Source organism: Macrotis lagotis, chromosome 2 (assembly GCF_037893015.1).
Source record: "Macrotis lagotis isolate mMagLag1 chromosome 2, bilby.v1.9.chrom.fasta, whole genome shotgun sequence".
Lineage (NCBI taxonomy): Eukaryota > Metazoa > Chordata > Mammalia > Peramelemorphia > Peramelidae > Macrotis > Macrotis lagotis.
Genome location: NC_133659.1, coordinates 16,243,601 through 16,265,191, shown reverse-complemented (window position 1 = coordinate 16,265,191; position 21,591 = coordinate 16,243,601). Strand labels below are relative to the sequence as shown.

The 21,591-nt window shown below is 42.7% G+C and overlaps 1 protein-coding gene and 1 non-coding gene across 2 annotated transcripts in view; one reads left to right on the top strand and one right to left on the bottom strand.

The window, feature by feature from the left end:
- The window catches only part of KANK4 (KN motif and ankyrin repeat domains 4), a 136,432-nt gene that overhangs the window by 27,264 nt on the left and 87,577 nt on the right, over positions 1 to 21,591 (bottom strand). Inside the window, exons 3-5 of the mRNA XM_074221282.1 lie at positions 16,146 to 16,234; positions 7,066 to 8,865; positions 4,608 to 4,719 (exon numbers count right to left, since the gene is read on the bottom strand). Coding sequence (XP_074077383.1) covers positions 4,608 to 4,719; positions 7,066 to 8,865; positions 16,146 to 16,161 — 1,928 coding nt within the window. The 5' untranslated portion in view covers positions 16,162 to 16,234. The remainder of the gene's footprint in view (positions 1 to 4,607; positions 4,720 to 7,065; positions 8,866 to 16,145; positions 16,235 to 21,591) is intronic.
- On the top strand, positions 12,828 to 12,934 carry LOC141515682 (U6 spliceosomal RNA). Its single transcript, XR_012476440.1, has one exon. It is a non-coding gene; the product is annotated as a U6 spliceosomal RNA (small nuclear RNA).

The following is a 21,591-nucleotide window of genomic DNA, read 5'->3' as shown; positions in this document are numbered from 1 at the left end:
GAAAGTTTTCAGCCCCTAGAACTCTGCTTCTTAAACTGGGGCCCATAGACTTTCCCCCACAAAAAGATTTATGGAAAGATTTCTGGAGGTCCAAGTTTATACTTGGAAAGGAAAAATATATCTTTATTCTCATTCATTTTTGCATGAAATTTAGTGTTTCCTTCTATCACAAATTTATTCTAAAATAGCATAAATCCAAACAGACTTCTCCTGACATCCAAAGAGTTCCATGATACAATAAAAGTTGAAGAATTCCTGATGGGTTGGGAGAAGAATTTTAGGTTTATCTTTTAGTAGCTATGTCCAACAGATTGAAATATTGATAGATTGAGAAACCAAAGTATTAGTAGAGGCAGGCAACAAAGAGAGGAAGAGGTCTGGAGATCAGTATATGAAGTAGCAATGCTGAGACTAGAGAAAAGGAGACTAAGGGAGGACTATAGAGCCGTCTTCCAAACGTTGTCCCATGGAAGCGAGATTAGACTTGAATCCATCAGCAAGGATGGAAAATTCCTTAAAGCTGTCCCAGAATGAAGTAGGCTCTCTAAGGAAATGGCGGCTCTCCATCTTTGGAGTCTTGAAGAAGAGAATTGATAACGACTTTCCAAGAATATTTTCAATGAAATTCTTAGATAAAGGCTATTGGACACATTTGGGAAAGGACACTGATAAAGTGGAGGACATATAGAGGAAGGGGACCAGTTTGTGATTAGGGATTCTGAAATCATATCCTATGAGAATTCACTGAAGGAACTGGGGATGTTTAGCCCAAAGAAGAAAAGGTAGTGGAAGGTGGGTGTATTGTCCAAAACCTGTCTTCAGGATGTTAGGCTCTGATGAAGAAAAGAAATTAGACTTGTTATAGTAACTTGGGGCCACAAAAAAGAGTCCAGAGGACCTTGATTCACAATACTAGATCTGCCTTATGTTTTGTGTGACCATGGGCAAGTCACTTAACCTTCTGATGCTCAGATTCTCAATTCTGTCTTCTTTACACCACTGAAAAATATTTAAGATTTGGGGATTTAACTAGAAACTGTTTAATGTGGGGCAGCTAGGTGGTTCAGTGAATAGAGTACTGACCCTGGAGTCAGGAAGATCTGAGTTCAAATCCTTCCCCAGACACTTAATAATTAACTAGCTGTATGACCTTGGGCATGTCGCTTAATCCCATTGCCTTGCAAAAAAAAAAGTCTAGTGTTCTTTCCAGCTCTAAATGTATTTTTCCTATGCTTGCCTTCATAGGGTGGGTCTAGAAGAAATGGGTAGAACTTATAAAGGCAGTTACATGGGGCAGTGGATAGATCATTGGTCCTGGAGTCAGGAGGACCTGAGTTCAAATGTGACCTCACAACTTAATAATTACCTAGCTGTGTGACCTTGGGTAAGTCACTTAACCACATTGCCTTGCAAAAAAAATAAAGAGAGGCAGATTTGGGCTCAATGACTTAAGAGGAAGGATTTTTCCATGGAGAGGTTCCTGAACATTTGAAGTTTTTTTGACATGCTACCTTTTAAGTTACAACCTGTTCTATATTTTATAACAAAAAGATGACCTGGGGTATTAAAATGAAGACACTCTACAATGTGACACATTCAATAGACAGTGATCACGAAGGCAATCTCTGGAAGTAATGTGAGTCCCTGCACAATCGAATAATGAAGGAACTTTGAGATCATTTACTGATCACTTGGAGAATTCCCAAATGGACAGTTCTGAACCCCTATGGCACTAGGAATGGCATCAAAGTTTAATGAGAAAAGAAAGAAGATCACTGATGTGGATCTGGAAGAAATCTTAAAAATCAACTAGTCCGACCCCTCATTTTTTATTGTAGAGGAGGAAATTAAGGACCAGAGAAATCATATGACATATGAAAGCTGGGGAAGTGAAGTGATTGTATCATAGGATTATGGATTTAGAACTGAAAGGGATCTTGGAGGCTATCAAGTTTTTACTTTTATTTTATTTCATTTTACAGTTGAGGAAACTGAGATTAGAGAGGGGTTAAGTGTCTTATCCAAAGTCATACAAGTCACACAGAGTCAAAATTTGAACTGAAGTCCTCTTACTCTTTAACGTTACTAAGAAATAGCCCTATAGTCCCTCTTCTCTACCCACTTGCTAGAGAGTAGAAACTCCATTTCCTGTTTTGTCCAGATGCTTCTCAGAACCATGTCCTCCATGGAAGACTGAAAAAGAGGAAGCAGATTGAATTGAGGAAAGCCTAAGTGAGGCAGCCTATGACAAGAGGAACTGACAACTAAAAGATAAAAGAAGGGAGGGAATAAATGACTCTGGCTTGCTTGATTGGAAACCCTCTGGCAAGGGAAGGAGGATGGCAGAATCTCCAGATGAAAGATTGCTGAGAGAAGCCTCTGGAATTGAAAATAATACAAGAGCCTGACCAGAGAAGATCCAAACAAGTCTCACCAGAGCCTTAAGAAGATATGAAGGAGCCAGCCAGCTGTCTCCATTATCATCACTCTCCTGAGACCGCTAAACATGATGAGAAGGGCCTAAAAAGTCAATCTTTGGTCACAATGGTATGAAGCTCATTAAATTTGCTCTACTAAATGCAGTCTGGCATAGTGGAGAGATTCCCTTTCATTCTCTACTCGGTTCTCTAATTTGCAGAGAAGGGAGCAATCTGCTTCCAAATGGGGAGTCTCCTCATCATGGTGCTCTCTACATGGCCAAAATCCCAATTCCAATCCCCAATCTCCATTCCAATAAATGGCAAAAGTCCTACTGCAGTTTAAGCTTTCATCGTACATAGATAGATAGATGATAGCAAGCTTGGCAAATTAAAAGATGATACAAAACTGAGGATAACTAACGCAATGGATGACAGCGTCAGCATCCATAAACCTTCTGAAGGCTAGAACCCTGGCTGAATCAAATAAGATAACAATGACAGAAAGATCAGTCAGATGGAGAATAGAGCATGGAGACAGTGGAAGCATAATTGTGGCATATGATGGTGATGAAACATTACTGTGCTATTAAAAATGACAAGTGGGGTAGTTTCAGAAAACGTGGGGAATGAATGAAGGCAAAATGAAATGAGCAGAACCGGTAAAACATTGTATTTAACAATACTATAGGATGATGAGCTATCAAAGACTTAGCAACTCTGATCAATGCAATGATGCAAGTCAATTCCCAAGTTCCCATATTGAAAAATGGTCTCCACCTCCAGAGAAACAATTGATGAACTCAGAGTGCAAAATGAAGCAGACTTTTTTCATTTTCTTTCATTTTCTTGTTCTATTTTTTGTTTGCGTTTTTAAAAAAAAATGACTAATGTGGAAATATGATTTCACAGGTATAATTGATTTTATATTGCTTGATTTCTCAGGGGGTGGGTGACCTAAAGAAAGGGAGATAATTTAGAACTCAAAATTTTAAAAATATGAATATTAAAAACAAATTGTATATGTGGGTAGATATATATGGACTCTTTATAGATGAACTATATATATGTAGGGAATAGATATGTTCATATATCTAAACACATATACACACACATACACACACACACACACACACACATACACACACACATTAAAAAAAAGTGGCTATTGTAATAGTCCATAGGAGAGAAATGAAGGTCGATAACAGTTAGGACTATTTGAACAGAAAGATCTCAAGCAACCATATCATGGTGGGCATTCATATAGGACCCTCTTGCATTTACCACCCCCATATTCAGTTCTCTGTATAATGCTGTGCATGTGGAAGGCTCTCATGAAATATCCCTACTGATTGAGATGTTGACTAATAAGCATGCTGAGGGCAGGGCTGTTGTTCACCTTTGTAGCCCCCCATTTTGTCTTGAGGTCTTGGGCTTAGTTAACATTTATTGAAACAAATGGAATATAATCTTTCCCTCAGTGAAAGGGGATTGCTTCAAGTCCCCAATTTCATGTTTTCTGAAGATTACATTCCCCAAGCTATTTAGGAGGGTCCAGAGAGTTAGTCTCATTGGGAAAGCATGCTGAATATCAGTTCCAATTCAGAGCTGAAGCTTCTCGGCAGCGTTAAGTTTCAAAGGAACCAGGAGGAAAAGGCAAAAAATTATGTCATTGTGGACCAGTGAATTTGGAGCAGAGAAAATTCATTATTGGATCCAGGCTATAGAAAGCTTTTTTTTCAACTAGGTTAAGGTCAAGAGAAGTCCCTCAGTTCACTCATCTCCATGTTATCATGGTCCTTACAAGGTGGCACCCAGAACTGAACTTCCTCTAGCTCACTCATTGAATTTGAATTGATTCCAGATTGAATCGCCATCCAGATGTGGTCTGCAAGATTACCACCTTTTTGGCCCTAGACAGATATCTCTTAACTCTTTTGGGAGGCCAAATCAACCTTTACTCATCTCGAGCTTGAAGTCCACTAATAACCCAAGATCTTTTTTCTCCAAGCTGGTAGGCTGCCAAACTCATAAAAACCCAGGAGGCAGGTTTATTAAGTGTTTTACATGCTTAAACCATGGGAAAAATCCAAGAAAAAAGAGTAGGTTCCCCCCTTCACCCCCACTGGAAAGAGATGGAGCTGACATTAGACACTGGAAGGCGGTCTGACCTTTATGAACGATGCTTACCCACCGTTAACCCCAACAAACTGAAGGTTCTTTTTGGTCCCATTACCTCCTGCACGGAAGCCATAGTCTCGCTTTTTCATTATGGACTTAAGGCTTGTCGACGGGGAGATTTCTAGGCAGACACAACAATGGAGGTTAGGAGCAATCATCAAGTATGGAAAATCAAAATGCAGACATGGGAAGACCTGGGGATGGTCTATTAGGACTGACACATTTGGAGCAAGGAACTCTCAAGGAAGATCAACACATTCATCATAATTCCATCTTAGAAAGTTGCCCATAAGAAGCTCAGGGCTGTCTGACAGTATGCCTTGAATCCATACTTCTGGATTTTGAGATGGATTCTGCCTACTAGGCCACACTGTCTCTCATCCTGAAGTCAGTAATCTGACTTCAGGGGACTTCTAAGTGGGCACAATCTGAAGACTTTAACAATAATAATAATAATAATAATAGTTATATTTCATATCAATTTGGTGCCTATAGTTTTAAAAGGTTCCCTCCCACCCATTATCTTATATGACCTTCCAAGCCACATCATGAAGGAAGAAGAACTGGGTTTTTTGGTTAGTTGGCTCTTTAATTAAAGAGACAATATAGTATTCAGGGACTCCAGAGTCTAAGGACCCAAATTCAAATCCTGTCTTTCCTACTTACCATCTTGGCAAGTCATTGAACATCCCTAGGCATCAGTTTCCTCACCTCTAGCGTGAGATAGCTGAACTAGATCTCTGAGCTTGGGGATCCCTCTAAACCTTGATTGAGGATGTTAGGGTCTCTCTGGCAGGGTGAAGAAGCCAGACCTCTTAGGACCCTTTCTCACTCCAAAATCTATGTACTCCATTTTATGGATGAGGTAACTGAGGCTCAGAGGTCACAGGGACACAGACATAACGGCATACAGGGCTGTGCTCAAAGTTACTTGAGTGGTGCGTCCTGGGCTGAAAGGAACGGCAAAGGTCAATACAATCTTCTTCTTTTGTAGAAGGAGAAATCAATGTCCAGGGTGACTGGATTAAGGTCCCACGGGCATCGCGTAACTGAGCCAAGACTTGCAGGAAGGTCCTCTGACTGTGGATCAGCCAGAACGGGGTCTCCTTGCTCCTCTTAATACCCACCACTCTACCCTGCTCTCCCTCCCTCACACCCTTGTCCTCCTTTCTCTGATTAGACAAAATATTTTGGGTAGTTACTGCAAGAGTCAAACAGGGGCCCGTGGCGGGCACCAGAGCTCTGAGCCCTCCCAACCTGATCCCTCAGTCAAACCAAATCTGGTTCTACTTATCCAAAAATGCGAAGGATGTACAATCAGTTACAACAGAACACACTGTTATGCCAACAGGCAGCTCTCCAAATGAGGCCAGACCTCATGTCTACTCTGTTTCTGTCTATTTACCTCTTTCTCTCTATTTCCTTCCCTCCTTACTCTGTATCCCTCACTTCTTTCTCTGTCCCTCCCTTTTTCCTCCCTCCCTTCTCTGTCTCCCCTTCTCTTCTTTCTCTCTTTCCTCACCTTCTCTCTACCCTTCCTGCCTTTCTCCTTCCTCTTCCCCCTCCTCTCTCTCTCTCTCTCTCTCTCTCTCTCTCTCTCTCTCTCTCTCTCTCTCTCTCTTCTGTTTCTGTCTCTCTCCTTCCTGTCTCTGTCTCTCTCTTTTTGTCTCCCTCTCTCCTTCCTCTCTCTGTCTCTCTCTCCCCTTCCTCTCTGTCTCTCTGTCTCTCTCTCCTCCCCTCCCTACCTCTCTCCCTCTCATCCTCCCTCACAAATACAGTTTATTTAATTATACAGGCTGTCAAAATAATAACACCCCAAAGGGAGCCCAATGTGAAGCCCACAACCTCACAGGAACATAATGTTGGTTTAGAATCAGAAGAGCTGGATACAAATCTCACCTGGGACAAACTACTTTGGGTTTTTAAGACTTAGTGACCCTGAAGGGCCCTCGCTTCCAGCTCTCTCTAATCCACTGACGCAATGATGCTTACGACTGAGTCTGCTATCATAACACAGTCCAGGGATAGTGTGGTTAAGACTAAAAGTCTGGAGATGAAAATATGCTGTGCAGATGCTGGGTGGTCCAAACCTCACATTTGTGGAGGATGCAGAAATGACTTGTACAAGGTCACATCAATAGTAAGCCATCATCAGGCTTCAGGCCCAGGTCTTCTGATGACCAACCCAGCTCTCTTCCTATTCCCATTCACATCGTGGAGCCTTCCCCTGCTGATAAGATGTTCTGACACCATCAAGGACATGAAGAAGAGCATTTGCTAACAGAAACTAGGTAGACTAGACTGTCATCAATTCCATTTAGCATTTCTGGATGGGTTAACAATTTTTCATCAATTCACATGTAATGAATAAATTTTTTGTCTCTTTTCTGATGTTAATAAAGAAAATGGCATCCTCCTCCCTTCTCCCCAATATTCCCCACCCCCAGCCCCTCATGCCAGTATTTACCTGGGGGTGGGGGTCTGCTGGTCGCGCTCTCCTGCTCTGGCGGTGACTGTGCCGAATAGGCAGACAGCAGCAAGTTGAGGGAATTAACCAGCTGGTTCTGGATGGAGCTGAGCTTGGATGCGGGTTGTTTGATAGCATTGGCCAGCTCAGGGTAGCCGTGCTCCAGGCAGGTCCACTGCTCGTGAAGGAGCTCTTGTATCTTCTTCACATATTGGCCAATGGTGATGTCCGGAGGGGAGCTCCGTTGTTCCATTCCTGGGGAGGAGCCATTGGTGCCCAGGCTTGATGGGGAGCCTCCTGCCCCTCTCCCAGGAGGAATCTCAGTCTCCTCCTGGAGGTCGCCCCCCTGATCAGAATCCTGCTCTTCAATCTTGAGCTCAGTAGAAAGATAGCTGTGGTTGGGTTGGAGGGGGAAGGCATCCGGCTCCTGTGGAAGGAGCTGAAGTGGTGACCCTGGCCCAAGGGTGACCGGTGCACTGTCCTCCATTATGACAGGCAGATTGACTAGGACACTCTTGTCACATGCCTCGTTGACTGGGTCCGTGTTCACAGCGGCATCGTTATGGTTATCTTTGGCATTTTTGTGGCTGAGTCGATGTTCCAGTTGAGTGATGGTGTCCTTCAGTTCCTGAATGCTTAGTTCTTTGTTCCTCAGCTCATCTCCTTGCTGCTGAAGGACTGCCCTGATCCTCCCTAGCTCCTCAGTTCTCTTGGATAATTCTCCTTCCAGGAGGACGATCTGTTGCTTGAGGGCAGACACTCTATCGGCTTTGATGGTGTCTGAATGACAAGGCTCCAGACCTAGGCTCTCCTCAGTCACCCTAATCCCAATGCTTCTAACATCCATCTCCACGGGAGGTGGAGGGGGGAGCTCACTGATGTTCAATTCTATTTCAGGGAATTCATATTCAGGGATGGGTGATGGAAGAGGTGGAGGGCTTGGGGTGGGGGTCCCAGGCGAGGTCACCAGCTCAACTTCTGATACCTTCAGCTCTTCCTCTGTGCTCTCCAAAACTACAGGTAGGTCCTGGGGAAAGGAAGACTGGCTTGGGAGACAGCTCTGGTTCTGCAGCCCTTCATCCAAGTCCCGATGCTCAGGCCTGTCCTGGACAAGATCAGGAATTACCGATACCAGGCCTACCAATTCCTTCATTTGGGGTTGAGTGGACACTTGTGGAATGGAGCTGTGGGGATCGGAAAAACCCTCCGCAGGACCAAAGGCACCCTCTGAGAAACCACCCTCATCTGGGGGTTGTGGGAGGGGTGGAGGCTCAGGGAGGAGAGAGCTAAAACTCTGCTCTTCTGAGACCTTGTGTTGTGACAGGGTCACTGGCATGCTGGAAGCCCTCAGTAATTGGGGCCGCCCCTTCCCGCCATTGAGCTCAGTTTCCTCAGATGGCGGGGTCTCTGCTTGGCGAATGGTCTCAGCCAATAGGACTCTCCTCCTGTAGCTGATCTCACCCCCACCAACCAAGGGCTGAGTGGAATCACTAGGGGCTTCTTCTGCCCCCTTTGTGGGCAAGCCCGAGATTGGTGAGGTCCAGGTTGGGTGAAGTGAAGCTGCATGGGTCCTGGCCCCACTGTCGGGGAGACTGAAGTTCCGAGGCAACGTACTGAATTTGGGTTGCTTGGCTTTCCTCCGGATGGGGATCCTCTTCATGGTGTTCCCTTTCTCAATGTCATCCACATACTTCAAGAAGTCCAGATCTAAGTGAAAACCATACGGTGTCTCCACCGTGTACGGGTGACTTTTGGGAGGCTCTTTCTCTCCATCCCCTGGGGATGATGGTTTGTCTTTGGCTAGAAAACAAGAAGACATATATCCATATACATGTTTGGATAAAATCCAAAAAACTACAGACCAATAGGAGGAAGCCTATCTCACATCATTATCTCACTTCTCCTTCAAAATCATCAGCATTTAAAATACGATGAAATGCTTATGGCCGTTTTGGTTTCATGGAGACACTGCTTTATTCAATCAATTTATACCTAGTCAGAATCAGCAAGGATGAGGCAGAGGGAATAGCTTCCCATTTGCAGTATGTCATTGGAAAAGCTAGAGGAGAATCTGCCCAGAGTCATAGCCATAGAAAAACAAGACAACGGTCTCATCTTGTTGCCGGATTTGACTCATGTAACTACCATGCTGAGATAGCCCAGAATTTGCCAGATTGGGCCACTAATTGGCAATTATGTAAATGCAAGGCTTCAAAGGTTGAGCCACAAATCTGTATGAGCATCCAAAAAAATAAAGCCCTGCATTAGTCAAATAAAGCCCAGTTAATCTTGCTGAGCCCAGAGACTTAAGCGATCTATAATGTCATCATTTGGGCTTTCTTCAGTGGCTAATCTCCAAAAACATGAGCATCAAAGAGAACTAGCCAGAGTGAGGAGTATCCCCTGCTTGTTCCTTCTTCATTTTGCTCTAGATCCCTCCCATCTGAAGGTCTTAGAAGATGCTGAGCTCTCCTGCAACTCTGGAAAAAAAGGAGGTAAGATCACTTGCCCTGCCTGGGGAGAAGGCAAAAGGACAGATTCAAGGGAAGAGACTCAAACCACCTGGAAATAGAGATTTTTCCCCTTCTACTCAAGATAGAAGGCACCCAACTCAAGTCATTTCTATTTCATATCCCTAGTAGTAGGTACCTCATAAATGTTTATTTATTGATTGACTAATTGCCAGTAGGAAATTTAACCGTGAGGGCTTTCCTTTTAGGTCCTCCATGACATGGCCTCACCCCATTCATCCAATTTGATTTCATGAGATCTTAGGATTGAGACTTGGAAGGAGCCTACGAGACCATCTCTCCTAACTCCTTACTGTACGAATGAGGAAGCAAAAACCTGCCCAAATTCAAGCACTAAATGGTGAGGGACAGGATTTGAATTCAGGTCTTCCAATGGCATTGCAATGTTCTTGTCACTCTGCTCCAGTCTCCTTCTCCTCCACATAATATCATTTCTCTGGACTGTCCTTCCCAAGTAGAATGACCTCTTCTCATCTTCCCCTTCCACCTTGGTCAAATTCATCCATCTAATTCCAACCATTCCTGCCAATCCCAGCTCATGTCTACCTCCCCCTTAGAGCCTTCACTTGCCCACCTTTCTTTGACTTTCTGTTCTACTGGGAATCATTCATATTCATTCATCTAGTAAGATTTATTCAGCACCTACTATGCACCAAGCCTTAGAATGACAAAGACAAAAACCCCACAGTCCCTGGCCCCCATGATCCTATATTCTACTCCTGAGTTGGGGAAGGGGATCACACTATGTACACAATTTGCTAAGTCAAAGCCAAAAACATAACAGACTAATTCTGGTTGTGTAGAGCACCAACCCTGGAGTCAGAAGGACCTGAGTTCAAATCTGACCTCAGACGCAATAATTGCCTAGCTGTGTAAACTTGGGCAATCCCATTGCCTTAAATAAACAAATTTTTTTTTTAATTCTGGTTGTGGAGGGGGAAGGACTAACAATTGGGGTGAGATCAGGAAGTCTGTTAGCTGAAGGCAGCATTTGAGCTGAGCCTTGAAGGAATCTAGCCCCTAACTTTCTCTAATTAAGATATTAGTCTTCTCCCTATCCCCTACATTTTCCCAGAAGGTACAGAAATATCAATGATAATAACAGCATTCACATAGCATTTGAGATTTGTGAAAAGCTAGATAATTATAATCTTATTTTACCCTCACAACTACCTCAGGAGATAGATGTTATTATCCTCATTTTACAGATGAGGAAACTGAGGCAGAGTAGGCTCCATGAACTCCAAGTTTCCCTCCAGTTCCCATGAATTAATCATTTTTCATCTTGGCCATCCGAGCACAGAACATATGACCCTAAACAGTTAGATATTCATTATTTACTGACAGGTTTTGCTTCTTGGATGCTAACGAGGTAGGGAGGAGGATTTTTTTTTAAGTCCTTGGCAAAAACCCCAGATAACAATGATCTGGCCTATCCAGACTTCCCATAGGGCCAGTTAAAAAATGTCAGGAAAATTCTCCAATCTATCCCTGAGAAATCCAATCTAAGAGTGGTTTCTTAGAATGGGTTGGGGAAGGCCAGGTCACAGGAGCAAAGGGAGGGGCCACAGAAGTCCCTCCCTGATGGCCCAAAGTTTGCAATCTCTCTCAGTATTTGTCCTCTCTGGGCCTTAACTTCCTATCCCATAAAAATGAGGAAAGAGTAATTAGTGTGATAATTACTGGAGATCCTTCCAACTTGAGTCTGGATTCTATTTATATTCATATATTAGTATTTCAATACATATACATACATGTAAACATGTATATTTACCACTAAGAATGTACATTATACATACCATATTGGGATTATGCACAGAGGCCTAGTTCTAAGATACAATTGCATAAATACAGCCAAAATATATGGTCAATAATTATATAACTGCTTGTATAGATCGAGGTTGTTCAATCCTGCCCAAGTCTTGATGACTTCATTTGGGGTTTTCTTGGTAAAGATACTGGATTGATTTGCCATTCCCTCTTCCACTCATTTTACAAATGAGGAAACTGAGGCAAAAAGGGTTAAGTGATTTCCCCAAAGTCACAGTTAGTAAATGTCTGAAGTTGGATTTGAACTCAGGTTTTTCCTGCCTCCAGGCCTGAAGCCCTACCCACTGTGCCACCTTGTGGGTATATATATATATATATATATATATATATATATATATATATATATATATGTAGATAGAGAGAATCAAACTTTAGAGTCATCAAATGAAAACTATATAGCCATAGATATGTATGTAGTCAGAATAAGCAGGATATTTAAATATCATATTTAAATATGAAAAGCAGCATGGGACAGTGGAAATGGAGATGGACTCTGACACAGATTGTGGTGTGACCCTGGTCAGTTCAACCTCTCTGTGCCCCATATACCTCCAATACAATAAAATGTGTGGGAGTGGAGGGAGAATCCTCACTGGAAGCTCCCGTACAAACACTAGTGTGATCACAGACTATTTTACATGATTAAATATATAATTTAAGTAGCCACTAACATAGAATCTTAGTCTATGTGAATATCTGTGGTTGAAAACAAAATCTTCTCCTGATGATCAACTCTCTCTCTAGTCATGGGGCTCCTGGAGTTTATTTGGGCCGACTGTCCTCCAGCAGGACATAACGATTCCCTCCTGTTGGACAGGGCTTGGCGTTGGCTCTACTGCCATGGGTAGTGCGAGGGAATGGACCTGGACACCTCTGCTAGCCATTAATTGCTTTTTTTAAAGAAGTGATAAAAATAAATGTATATGAATGAACAATGACCGCAGATGAGACTGAGACACTGTGTGATACAGTGGTTACTGGCTGAGTTTAATTCCTACTCTGACAAATACTGGTTATCTATCCTTAGAGAAGTCACCAACTTCAGAGGGTCAGGCAACATTCTAAGACTGTGAAATGCAGACCATTTGCCCATCTGCAATGCTAAAGGAGGGCACCTCACTGCAAAGAAATAACAGATCAGGTCCAAAAGAGACATTCTCATCCAGCCATAATCAGTTTGATGTGGGTCAGTTGACTTCATTCTGGGTCCCAGTGAGGGGCTGCACATCCCAAACCCCACGCCCCCACCTTGAAAACATGTGAAAAAACCTTTCAAATGCAAGGAGTTCAGTGCTAACTCATCATCACCTGTACCAAAAACCAATCTCCAGTGACTGGCTTGTAGAAGATGGCTCTAGGGCCATTGCTCCTGTCTTTGCTTTCCAAAAAAATCTCATGATGGTGCTCACTTTGGCAGCAAATATACTAAAATTGGAATGATACTGAGAAGATTGTCATGGCCCCTGCACAAGGATGACAAGCAAATTCACAAAGTGTTCCAAAAATCTCATGATGATAGGCTAATATGGTGTTTTCTACTATGTTCTTAAGAGAGACAAATCCTCTGCAATTTAAATTCTTTGAGAGTTCTGTAGTCAAAAAAAAACAAACCAATCAACCAAGGAGCATCTTCCAAGGTAGCTAGGCTGGTCTTGAGGGGCAGCGTCTAAGGCTGCCCAGGCCAGTAGGGAAGAGTGGAAACAGGACTGGCCTGGGAGCTGGCTGATAGTTTTACCTTTCTCTACCCGTGGGACTTGGGCAAGTGATTTGTCCTAGCTAAGTTTAAGACTCCTTGTAAAAAGAGGTGCTGGTGCTAAGGCTTCCCCAGTGGAAGTGAAAATGAACTAAGCATTTTTCTAAGGAGCCAGAGATTTAAGCCACCTTAAAGATCATCTCCTTCAACTCCCTCATTTTAAAAAATTGGGAAAGTGAAGACTCAAGAGTAAATTCTTGGCCCAAGGTTACCTAGTTAGCAAGGAACACAGTTAAGAGTTAAACTCTGGGGGTGGCTAGGTAACTCAGTGGAGAGAGCACCAGCCCTGGAGTCAGGAGGACCTGAGTTCAAATGTGACCTCACACAGTTAATAATGACCTAGCTGTGTGACCTTGGGCAAGTCACTTAACCCCATTGCCTTGCAAAAAAAAAAAGAGTTAAATTCTGATCCTTTGACTCAGAATGTAGAACTTTCCAGTGTGCCACGCCTACTTCTTGCCAGTTCTCTTCTTTTATCACCATACCACATTATTCTCTTGGAGAGCTCAGAAGTTTTGGGATTGACAAAGAGAGTTCAAAGAAAGGAAGCAGAATTTGAAGAGATCAGCTTCTGACCCAGACGGCAGAGTCTCAACTAAAGGGGAAATTGTGTTATGTAGCATCTTATGGTCTCAGGTTAATGAAATGGCCCTGATTTACCCTGAAGATCTTAGAAAGAAGGTCAGAGATATGAATATATTTATGACATAATTTTAAAAAGCAGAGCCAGTTCAAGGGCAAATTTACCCATGAGAAAAATGAGGAAAGCAAGAGACCTTCACTAGAATGAGAACTCAGAAATATGGGTTTAATACAAACTCTGTCTTGCCACTAGGGCATTTTTATTATAATCTTATTTTTTAAAGGAGATATCTAATTGTGACTTCAGCCTCTACTCTCCTCAGCCCTCACTAGAATCTTGAATTCCCACATCCCAAATGAATAACGGATCTGGCCCTACCAAGCTTGGTTTGACATGTAGTGAAGCCTTGTACGGACATATTCAGTCCTGATTAAATATTAATTCTATTACAACGGCCTTCTAATTGATTTGCATGCCTAGCTCCACCAACCATTCCTCGCAGCAGTCACAGTGATTTTCTTGAAGCCAATCATATCACCTTCTTACACTGATCTATCACTTTGAAGCCATTCAGAGACTGGACCCTTCCCTCTTTCCCAGTCTCCTTATCCATCAGCCCCTCCACCAATCCATCTCCACTGGCCTCTCTGCAGGGAAAGGGCCCTAAATGTGGGGCAGAAAGGTCTGTGGTCAAAATCTGGCTCTGCCACTGGGTGGACAATTTACTTAACCCTTTCTGAGGCTTCTTTACCTTCCTCATCTGCAAAATGAAGGGCTTAGCCCCTGGGATCTCTTGGCTCCCAAACCATGACTATGATAGAATCATGTGGAGATAGTGAGCCTGTAGGAGGAAGATGATAACACAGGTTCTGGGGAGGAAATAGTCAGAATGGTGGAAGGCGCCAGACTCGAGAGGCCTTCGATAGGAGGGAGAAGAGGTGAAAGGATTTAGATGGATTGTTTCAAAACTGATCTGAAAAACAGACACTGGAGTGGAAGCAAAAAAAAAAAGTTAAATTTAAATAAGCCTCTTTCTGGAAGAAGTCAAGAAAGAGACTGGAACTTTTAATCCCTTGTCATCGTCTGTCAAAAAAGGAATATGAGAAATTCAAGGAAGAAAGGAGAAATGGGGCCTTTCCCCAGACAGGCCCAGGGAACCTTTGGGAATCCAAAGCCTACAGAGCTCAAGAAGACTGAGACAGCTAGCAGATGGGGAGGGCTTGACCTGGTGATGTCTCAAGGCCGATGCCCAGATATGGTGGATACTCTTGAGATATGGCAATTGATTACCTTTGGAAAATGGAGGTAAGAGCTCCCTAAGGCTAGGACTGGTGAAAGGCCATCTGGGGCAATGAAAATTAGAGAAACTCCTCTTAGTGCCTAATCTGGATGAGGTCTTAGACCTTCCTCAGCAGACAGCATCTTAGGGTGGAAGCCTAAATTAGGACCCTGGATACCCCAGGTTTTTGGTTGTTTTTTCAGATACCCCAGTTTTCACACTGGGATTAACTTAACTAATTGGGCAAAGGAGAATCTTTTCTTCTCGGGATTGTAGGTTCCTTGTCTGAAAAATGAAGAGTCTTCGTGGCTGAGTTATTTTTCAGTTGTATTCAACTCTTCACAACCCCATTTTGGACTTTTTTTAGGAGACGGGAATGATTTATCATTTCCTTCTCTGGCTTGTTTTACAGATGAGGAAACTGAAATAATCTGGGTGAGTTGACTTGTCCAGGGTCACGCAACTAATAAGTGTTTGAGGTGAGATTTGAAGATGAGTCTTCCTGATTCTAAGCCCAGAGCTCCTCTCACTGAGTGCCCATGCAGCTGCCCCAAAATGATTTCTGAAGTCCTTTCTGGTTCTAATGATCGCAATTTCATGAGTCCAAATATAAGACTCTAGCTCCTAAGCTAGGAGACATCAAAGATCATCTGCTACAAACCCTTTATTTTACTCATCAGGATCTGAGGTATGGGATGCAACTTGCCCAAGGTCATATAGAGGATGCTAGATCTAAAGCTGGAAGGGACTTCAGAATCAATTAACTATACTCATTTTGTAGATGAAGAAACTGAAGCCAAGAGCAATTAGGTGACTACAAGGAATGATTGCTTCTTATGCTGCCTGTGAAAACACTTTGGAAATACCCAAGTTAATATTCTCTAAAATGTTCTTTGTTATGGTTGAAATGTACAACCAGTACACTATAATGGAGATGGCGCTGAGGACGCTGGTATACTATAATGGTATACTATACTGGCATGCTATAATGAAGATGGACACTGAGGACCCTTCGATAATCCCACACATTCATGGTAAACCAGACGACTACCAACAGCAAGGGGAATGCTCCCCTTGAGGTCAATGAGAAAACATCCTGCCTACCATCTGTCTTCTCCATCTTCGGGGGCTTCAAAGGGCAACCTCTCAGAGTCACTTCATCAACTGAGTCAATAGGACCTGGTCATCAGGCTCTGTAAGAAATGAGAGACAAGTCCAACAAATGGTTATTTGGGTCCTGCTTGGCACTGGGGAATCACGAGAGAGTGGAGAAGTGAGAGGCAGTCAGTCTTCTTGGAAGGAGGAAGGACACCTTGAAATGCTCCTATCGACTCATCCAGTATCTAAGTGGGCATGCAAAATAAATGAGATATTCAATTCAACCAGGATTTATTAAGTGGTTGCTATGTGCCTACAGCTGGAGATGCAAAGACAAAAATTAAGTAGGCCCTGACCTCAAGAAGTTTATAGTCTACTGGGGAGATCTAACATGTGTGCAACTAAGTATATATAGTACATAGGAAAAAACTTCAAAGTAATTTCAAAGGGAGAGGAGTTAACACCTTGGGAAAATGGAGAATCGAGATTGGCCTTGGGTGGTAGATGGTGCTTGGCTTGAATCTTCAAGGAAGCTAAGGATTTCAGGTGTATTTGAGGAGGGAGGGCACTTGTGCAAAGCTATGGAGGTGGTAGTTTCAACTGTTCTATGACAATGCTTTTTCTCCTCTCTTATAAATGTTCTTTTTCTCTTTTACTTGTGGGAAGTCCTATAGACATCTAAAATTCAAACTTTCTAAACAACGCATTGTCTTTCTCCCAAACCCAGAGCTTTTCCAACTTTGTTACAGTTGAGGCTACCATCTTCCTTCACTCACCCACTTTATCATTTTGACATCATCCTTGATTCTTTACACTGGCACCCATCCCCCCCCATCTAATCAGTAGCCAAATCTACTCATTTCTATGTCCACAACACAAATAAATGAATGATAGGAGGTAGTTGGTGGCTCAGTGGATAGTGCAATATTCTGGGAGACAGGAAGACCTGAATTCAAATCTGACCTCAGAAATCTAATAGTTGCGTGACCCTAAGCAAGTCACTTAACCTATTTGCCTTAGTTTCCTTCAATAAAATAAGGATAATAAAAGCAGGGTTGTTGTGAGGATCAAATGAAACAATATTTGTAAAAAGCACTGAGTATCTGCCTGGTGCACAGTAAACAATAAATGCTTATTCCCTTCCCCATTAATTAAGCACAATGCCAAGCACTGGTGATACAATATTTGCAAGAAAGCAAAACAGTCCCTGCCCTCAAGGAGCATCCATTCTAATTGGGAAGAATAATACATAAAGGAAGCTAGAAAAAGGTGCAATGACATGGTTTGGAAATAACCTTGAAGTGATGAATTCTGGTCAAGATAAGTCGAGAGTTCACTTATGGGAGTTAGGGGAGGTCCAAGGGGGCAAAGTTCATGGTTCAGTGGGAGAGGGATGAGGAGGCTTAGAAGTGGCAAGGAAAGTCTCTCCCATCCCATCTCCAAAACAAAGCAATGGTATCCCTAGTTCAGGCCTTCACTTCTAGCCTGGACAATGACAAAAGCCTTCTGGAGGCTTGGTCTCCCTCCCTGCTTCAGGTCTCCCACCATTCCAAATCATCTTCCACATGGCTGCCATACTTGGTTTTCTCAGCACACATCCGACTTCCTTTCTTCTTATTAGACTTTCCATGCCTATTCCCTATCCCCACTTAACCTGATCTCGTGATATTCCATCTGATAACTACAGACATTTTTACATTCTTCTCCCCCTCACACGCCCTTCCCTGGTCTGGAATTTTCTCCTTTCAAGTCCCAGGTAAAGACCAAGGTTTCCAGATGCCCTTTAATTCTTGGCTTTCTCTCTTCCTTCCAGTCTCTGATTGGGAGGTTCTTCCATCTAAGAAGGTCACTCAAGTCAACCCTGTTTCATTCTTACTGGGAATGTCTCTACTATACCACTATCCCCCATTTCTTCCCCCCCCTTTGAATGTAAGTTTCTTAAAGCCAGGAATAATTGTTCTCTTTGCATTATGATCCTGGTGCTTAATAAATGGTGGCTGTTGAATTCAATGACTAGAGGACTTTTTAAAAAACCCAAAATTAGAAAAACATAAATGCCTTAAATGCCTCCCCAGTCATAGCTTTGGAGATGCTACCAGAGGCTGAGAATGAAAAGGGACCAAAGTTTATATTGGCATCCTTTTGATTCCACTTTGGACCAATCACTCACAGACTGCAAGAGACTCCCAAGAGACCTCATTTCCTCAGGAGTTTATGTCCCAGCCTGAGAAATCATTGGGGAATAATCACTTTTATTAGACATGTGCACAGAATAGCAACTTTGTCCTCTCCCTCATAGGGATAGTGCCTAGTCAGCAAAGGAAGAGTATTATACTAAGTGTGTATTTATTACATCCACAGGGGAATGGGGAGGCCCATTGAGAACCAAAAATAGTCACATGGAATCTTGGGTTGCATAAAGTGAGGCAGAGCTTTCCAGAATAGGAGGGGGTCATCCCATAAGACTCTGACCTTCTCAGACCTCATCAAGCAAGGCAGGCTGAGCTGTGGGTAGTCCAGTTTAGGAAGGACAATGGACCACTGAGGACCAGCCAGGATGGGGAAAGGTCCCTCTCCCAACTGCTGGTGCCCTCCCTCCTTAACTTATGGAATCACTCTGTATTTTCTTCTGAAAATACTTGTATTTGTTCATGGTCTTCTCAAATAGATGTCAGCTCCTTAAGGGCAGGGATTGGGGTGTTTTTTGTCTTTGCATATCTAGCATTCATCACTGTATTCTCATTGTATAGTAAATATTTCATGCTTAATTTGATCAAAATACCACTGGTTGAGGAGAGCTGGGTTCAAATCTGACTCTTGATACAATCTGTGGGAAGTCAGGCAAGTCACAACTTCTCTGGGATCATTTTACTTCTCTATAAAAGAAAGGAGATTAGAGAATCTCTGAATTTGCTTCTAAGTTGAGATCCAAGATCCTATCTCCCACCAATCCAACCTCCCCCCCACCAGCCTTCTCTTTTTCAGGCTAACATTCCCGTCTTCAGTAATCCCAGTACTCTGCATTGGATTTGTATCCATGGGTCTGAGACTGTTCTCTAATGGCTCAGCATGCCCCCCCATCCCTGTCCCTTCCTTCCCAATTGTGATTTGAGGACAGGAGACCTCTCTCGTCTCTCCTGCAGTGTCTGGACAGTTCTATGCCAATAATAATAGCTCTGAACAATATGATGCTAATTGAGGGAAAGGATGAGGATGATGAAGTTGGAGATGTCAATTTATACAATATTTTTCTCTATGCCAATAATAGCTCTGAACTATATGATGCTAAATGAGGAAGAGGATGAGGATGATGAAGTTGGAGATGTCAATTTATACAATATTTTTATCACTGCGATTCTATTAATTAGGTAGGAATTAGGATCACTCCTGTGATTTGATTGAAAGAGGGAACTAGCCCATACCTTCTCTGCAAAGTATAGACTTCAAGAGTGCTTAGAAAACTAAGAAATTATCCAGAAGTTTTCAGAGGCAGAACTTGAACTCATTATCTCATTAATTCTGTCTGTCTGTCTGTCTCTCTCTCTCTCTGGATGTATCTTTCTCTTTTTTTCCTTCTCTCCCTCTTTCCCTACTCTCTCCATCTACAAATCCTGTGTATCCTGCATCTTTCTGAGCCTTATTTCCCTTTTTGTAAAATGATTTATGATAACCAAACTGGAGCTAGAATTCCCATTAACTGGAAAACTCTCCCAGGATCAGTAATGATGACCATGCTCTTTGTGAGGAAAATGTCTACCCAGAAAGGAAAAAAACAAGTCAAAGGGACATTTTTTTTAAAGAGCTAGAAGGTAAGTATCTGCAAAATATGCAGCAATATTTCAATCGGTTATATTATGGAGACCAGATAATTGCCAGTCCTGCAGAGCAAGCCGCCAACTCTGCTTGGAGTGACTCTCACCTGCTGAGATCAGAGCACAGAAACCCAGCCTTGGAGGCCAGAAGATATCTGTTATAATTCATACTGTCCTTGAGGCTAAATTCATGTATCTCAAACCTTGACCATAAATTTCCCCAAAACTCCAAATCGATTCCCCATCCTCTTCCTAATCATAAACAACTCAGTTCAGGTCCCTCTCACCATAGGTCACCCCATAAATTGAATGTTTATTATTGCAACCACACACACACACACACACACACACACACACACACACACACATATTTATGATCAGTGGCTCCCCAGCAGGAGGAAGAAAATTGTTTTAGGAATTCTACTGAACTCATGTCCCTTTCATTTCTAAAATTCTGGGATCTGTGATTTCTGAACTCAACCAGGTCAATCAGGAGGTATATGGGGTGGGAAATGAAGAAGAAAAGAGTTGGACAGACTCTACAACAGCACAGAAAACAGGAAGAAAATAAAACAAAGACCAGATTTAAAAAGTTGGAAAGATCATGATTCTGACAAGTAGGAAGGACAGACTGAAGCCTCCAGGAAGGACATTTTGACTGATCCTGGATTGTAGGAATGAGTGGGAAGAGACACTGCTCATAGGATGGTTCCCTTGGAAAGGTGGGAAAGGTAAAAAATCACTCTAGAACTTAGTACATGAAAAGAGGATTTCATCTAGTCAAGAACTCATAGATTTAGACCTAGAAGTTAGAACTTAGAACTGAAGTCCAGGGACGGCTAGGTGGCACAGGGGATAGAGCACCAGCCCTGGAGTCAGGAGGACCTGAGTTCAAATCCAGCCTCAGACACTTAATAATTGCCTAGCTGTGTGGCCTTGGGCAAGTCACTTAACCCCATTTGCCTTGCAAAAAAAAAAAGAAGAAGAAGAACTGAAGTCTAACACCTTCATTTTACAGGAGACCTGGAGAGGGTTCATGACTTGCTCAAGATTACACAGGTAGTGTGGTTGGATCAGGATTAGAGCTCAGGTTCTATGACACCAGGGTCAGTGCCCTGTTGGCTACATCATGCCATTTAATAATCAGAACTCTTGGTTTTAAATCTCAATTCTGGGAGACTAAAACAAGATGGTGGAGTCAAAGGAATCAGTATAGCTCCATTATCCCCATAAATGACCAAGTGGGTAGTGTCTAAAAAGTCAAAGGAGAAAATATAAAGGGTCAGCTATTCAGAATGAAGTCAAGTGCTCAGATCAGAAACTATGGAAAAAGAATAGAATGAAAACAGTGGAAAAAGACTCAGAGCAGGCAATAAGAGGGTGGGAGGAGCTGTTGCCCAGAGAATCCAAGAACACAGATGAAGCACCCAGAACTACTGGCTGAATCAATAGGGGGACACTCAGATCTGATCCAGAACTCAGCAGGGGAGGAGAAAGAGGAGGAAAAAAGAGAAGTCACATCTTAGAACTGGGATCACAAATCCAACCCCCAGGGCGTTCAGCTAGACCAATAACACTGGATCAATGCAAGAATGAGTCCACAAAAAGGAATAAAGTACTCTTATGTCATGATGCCAGTG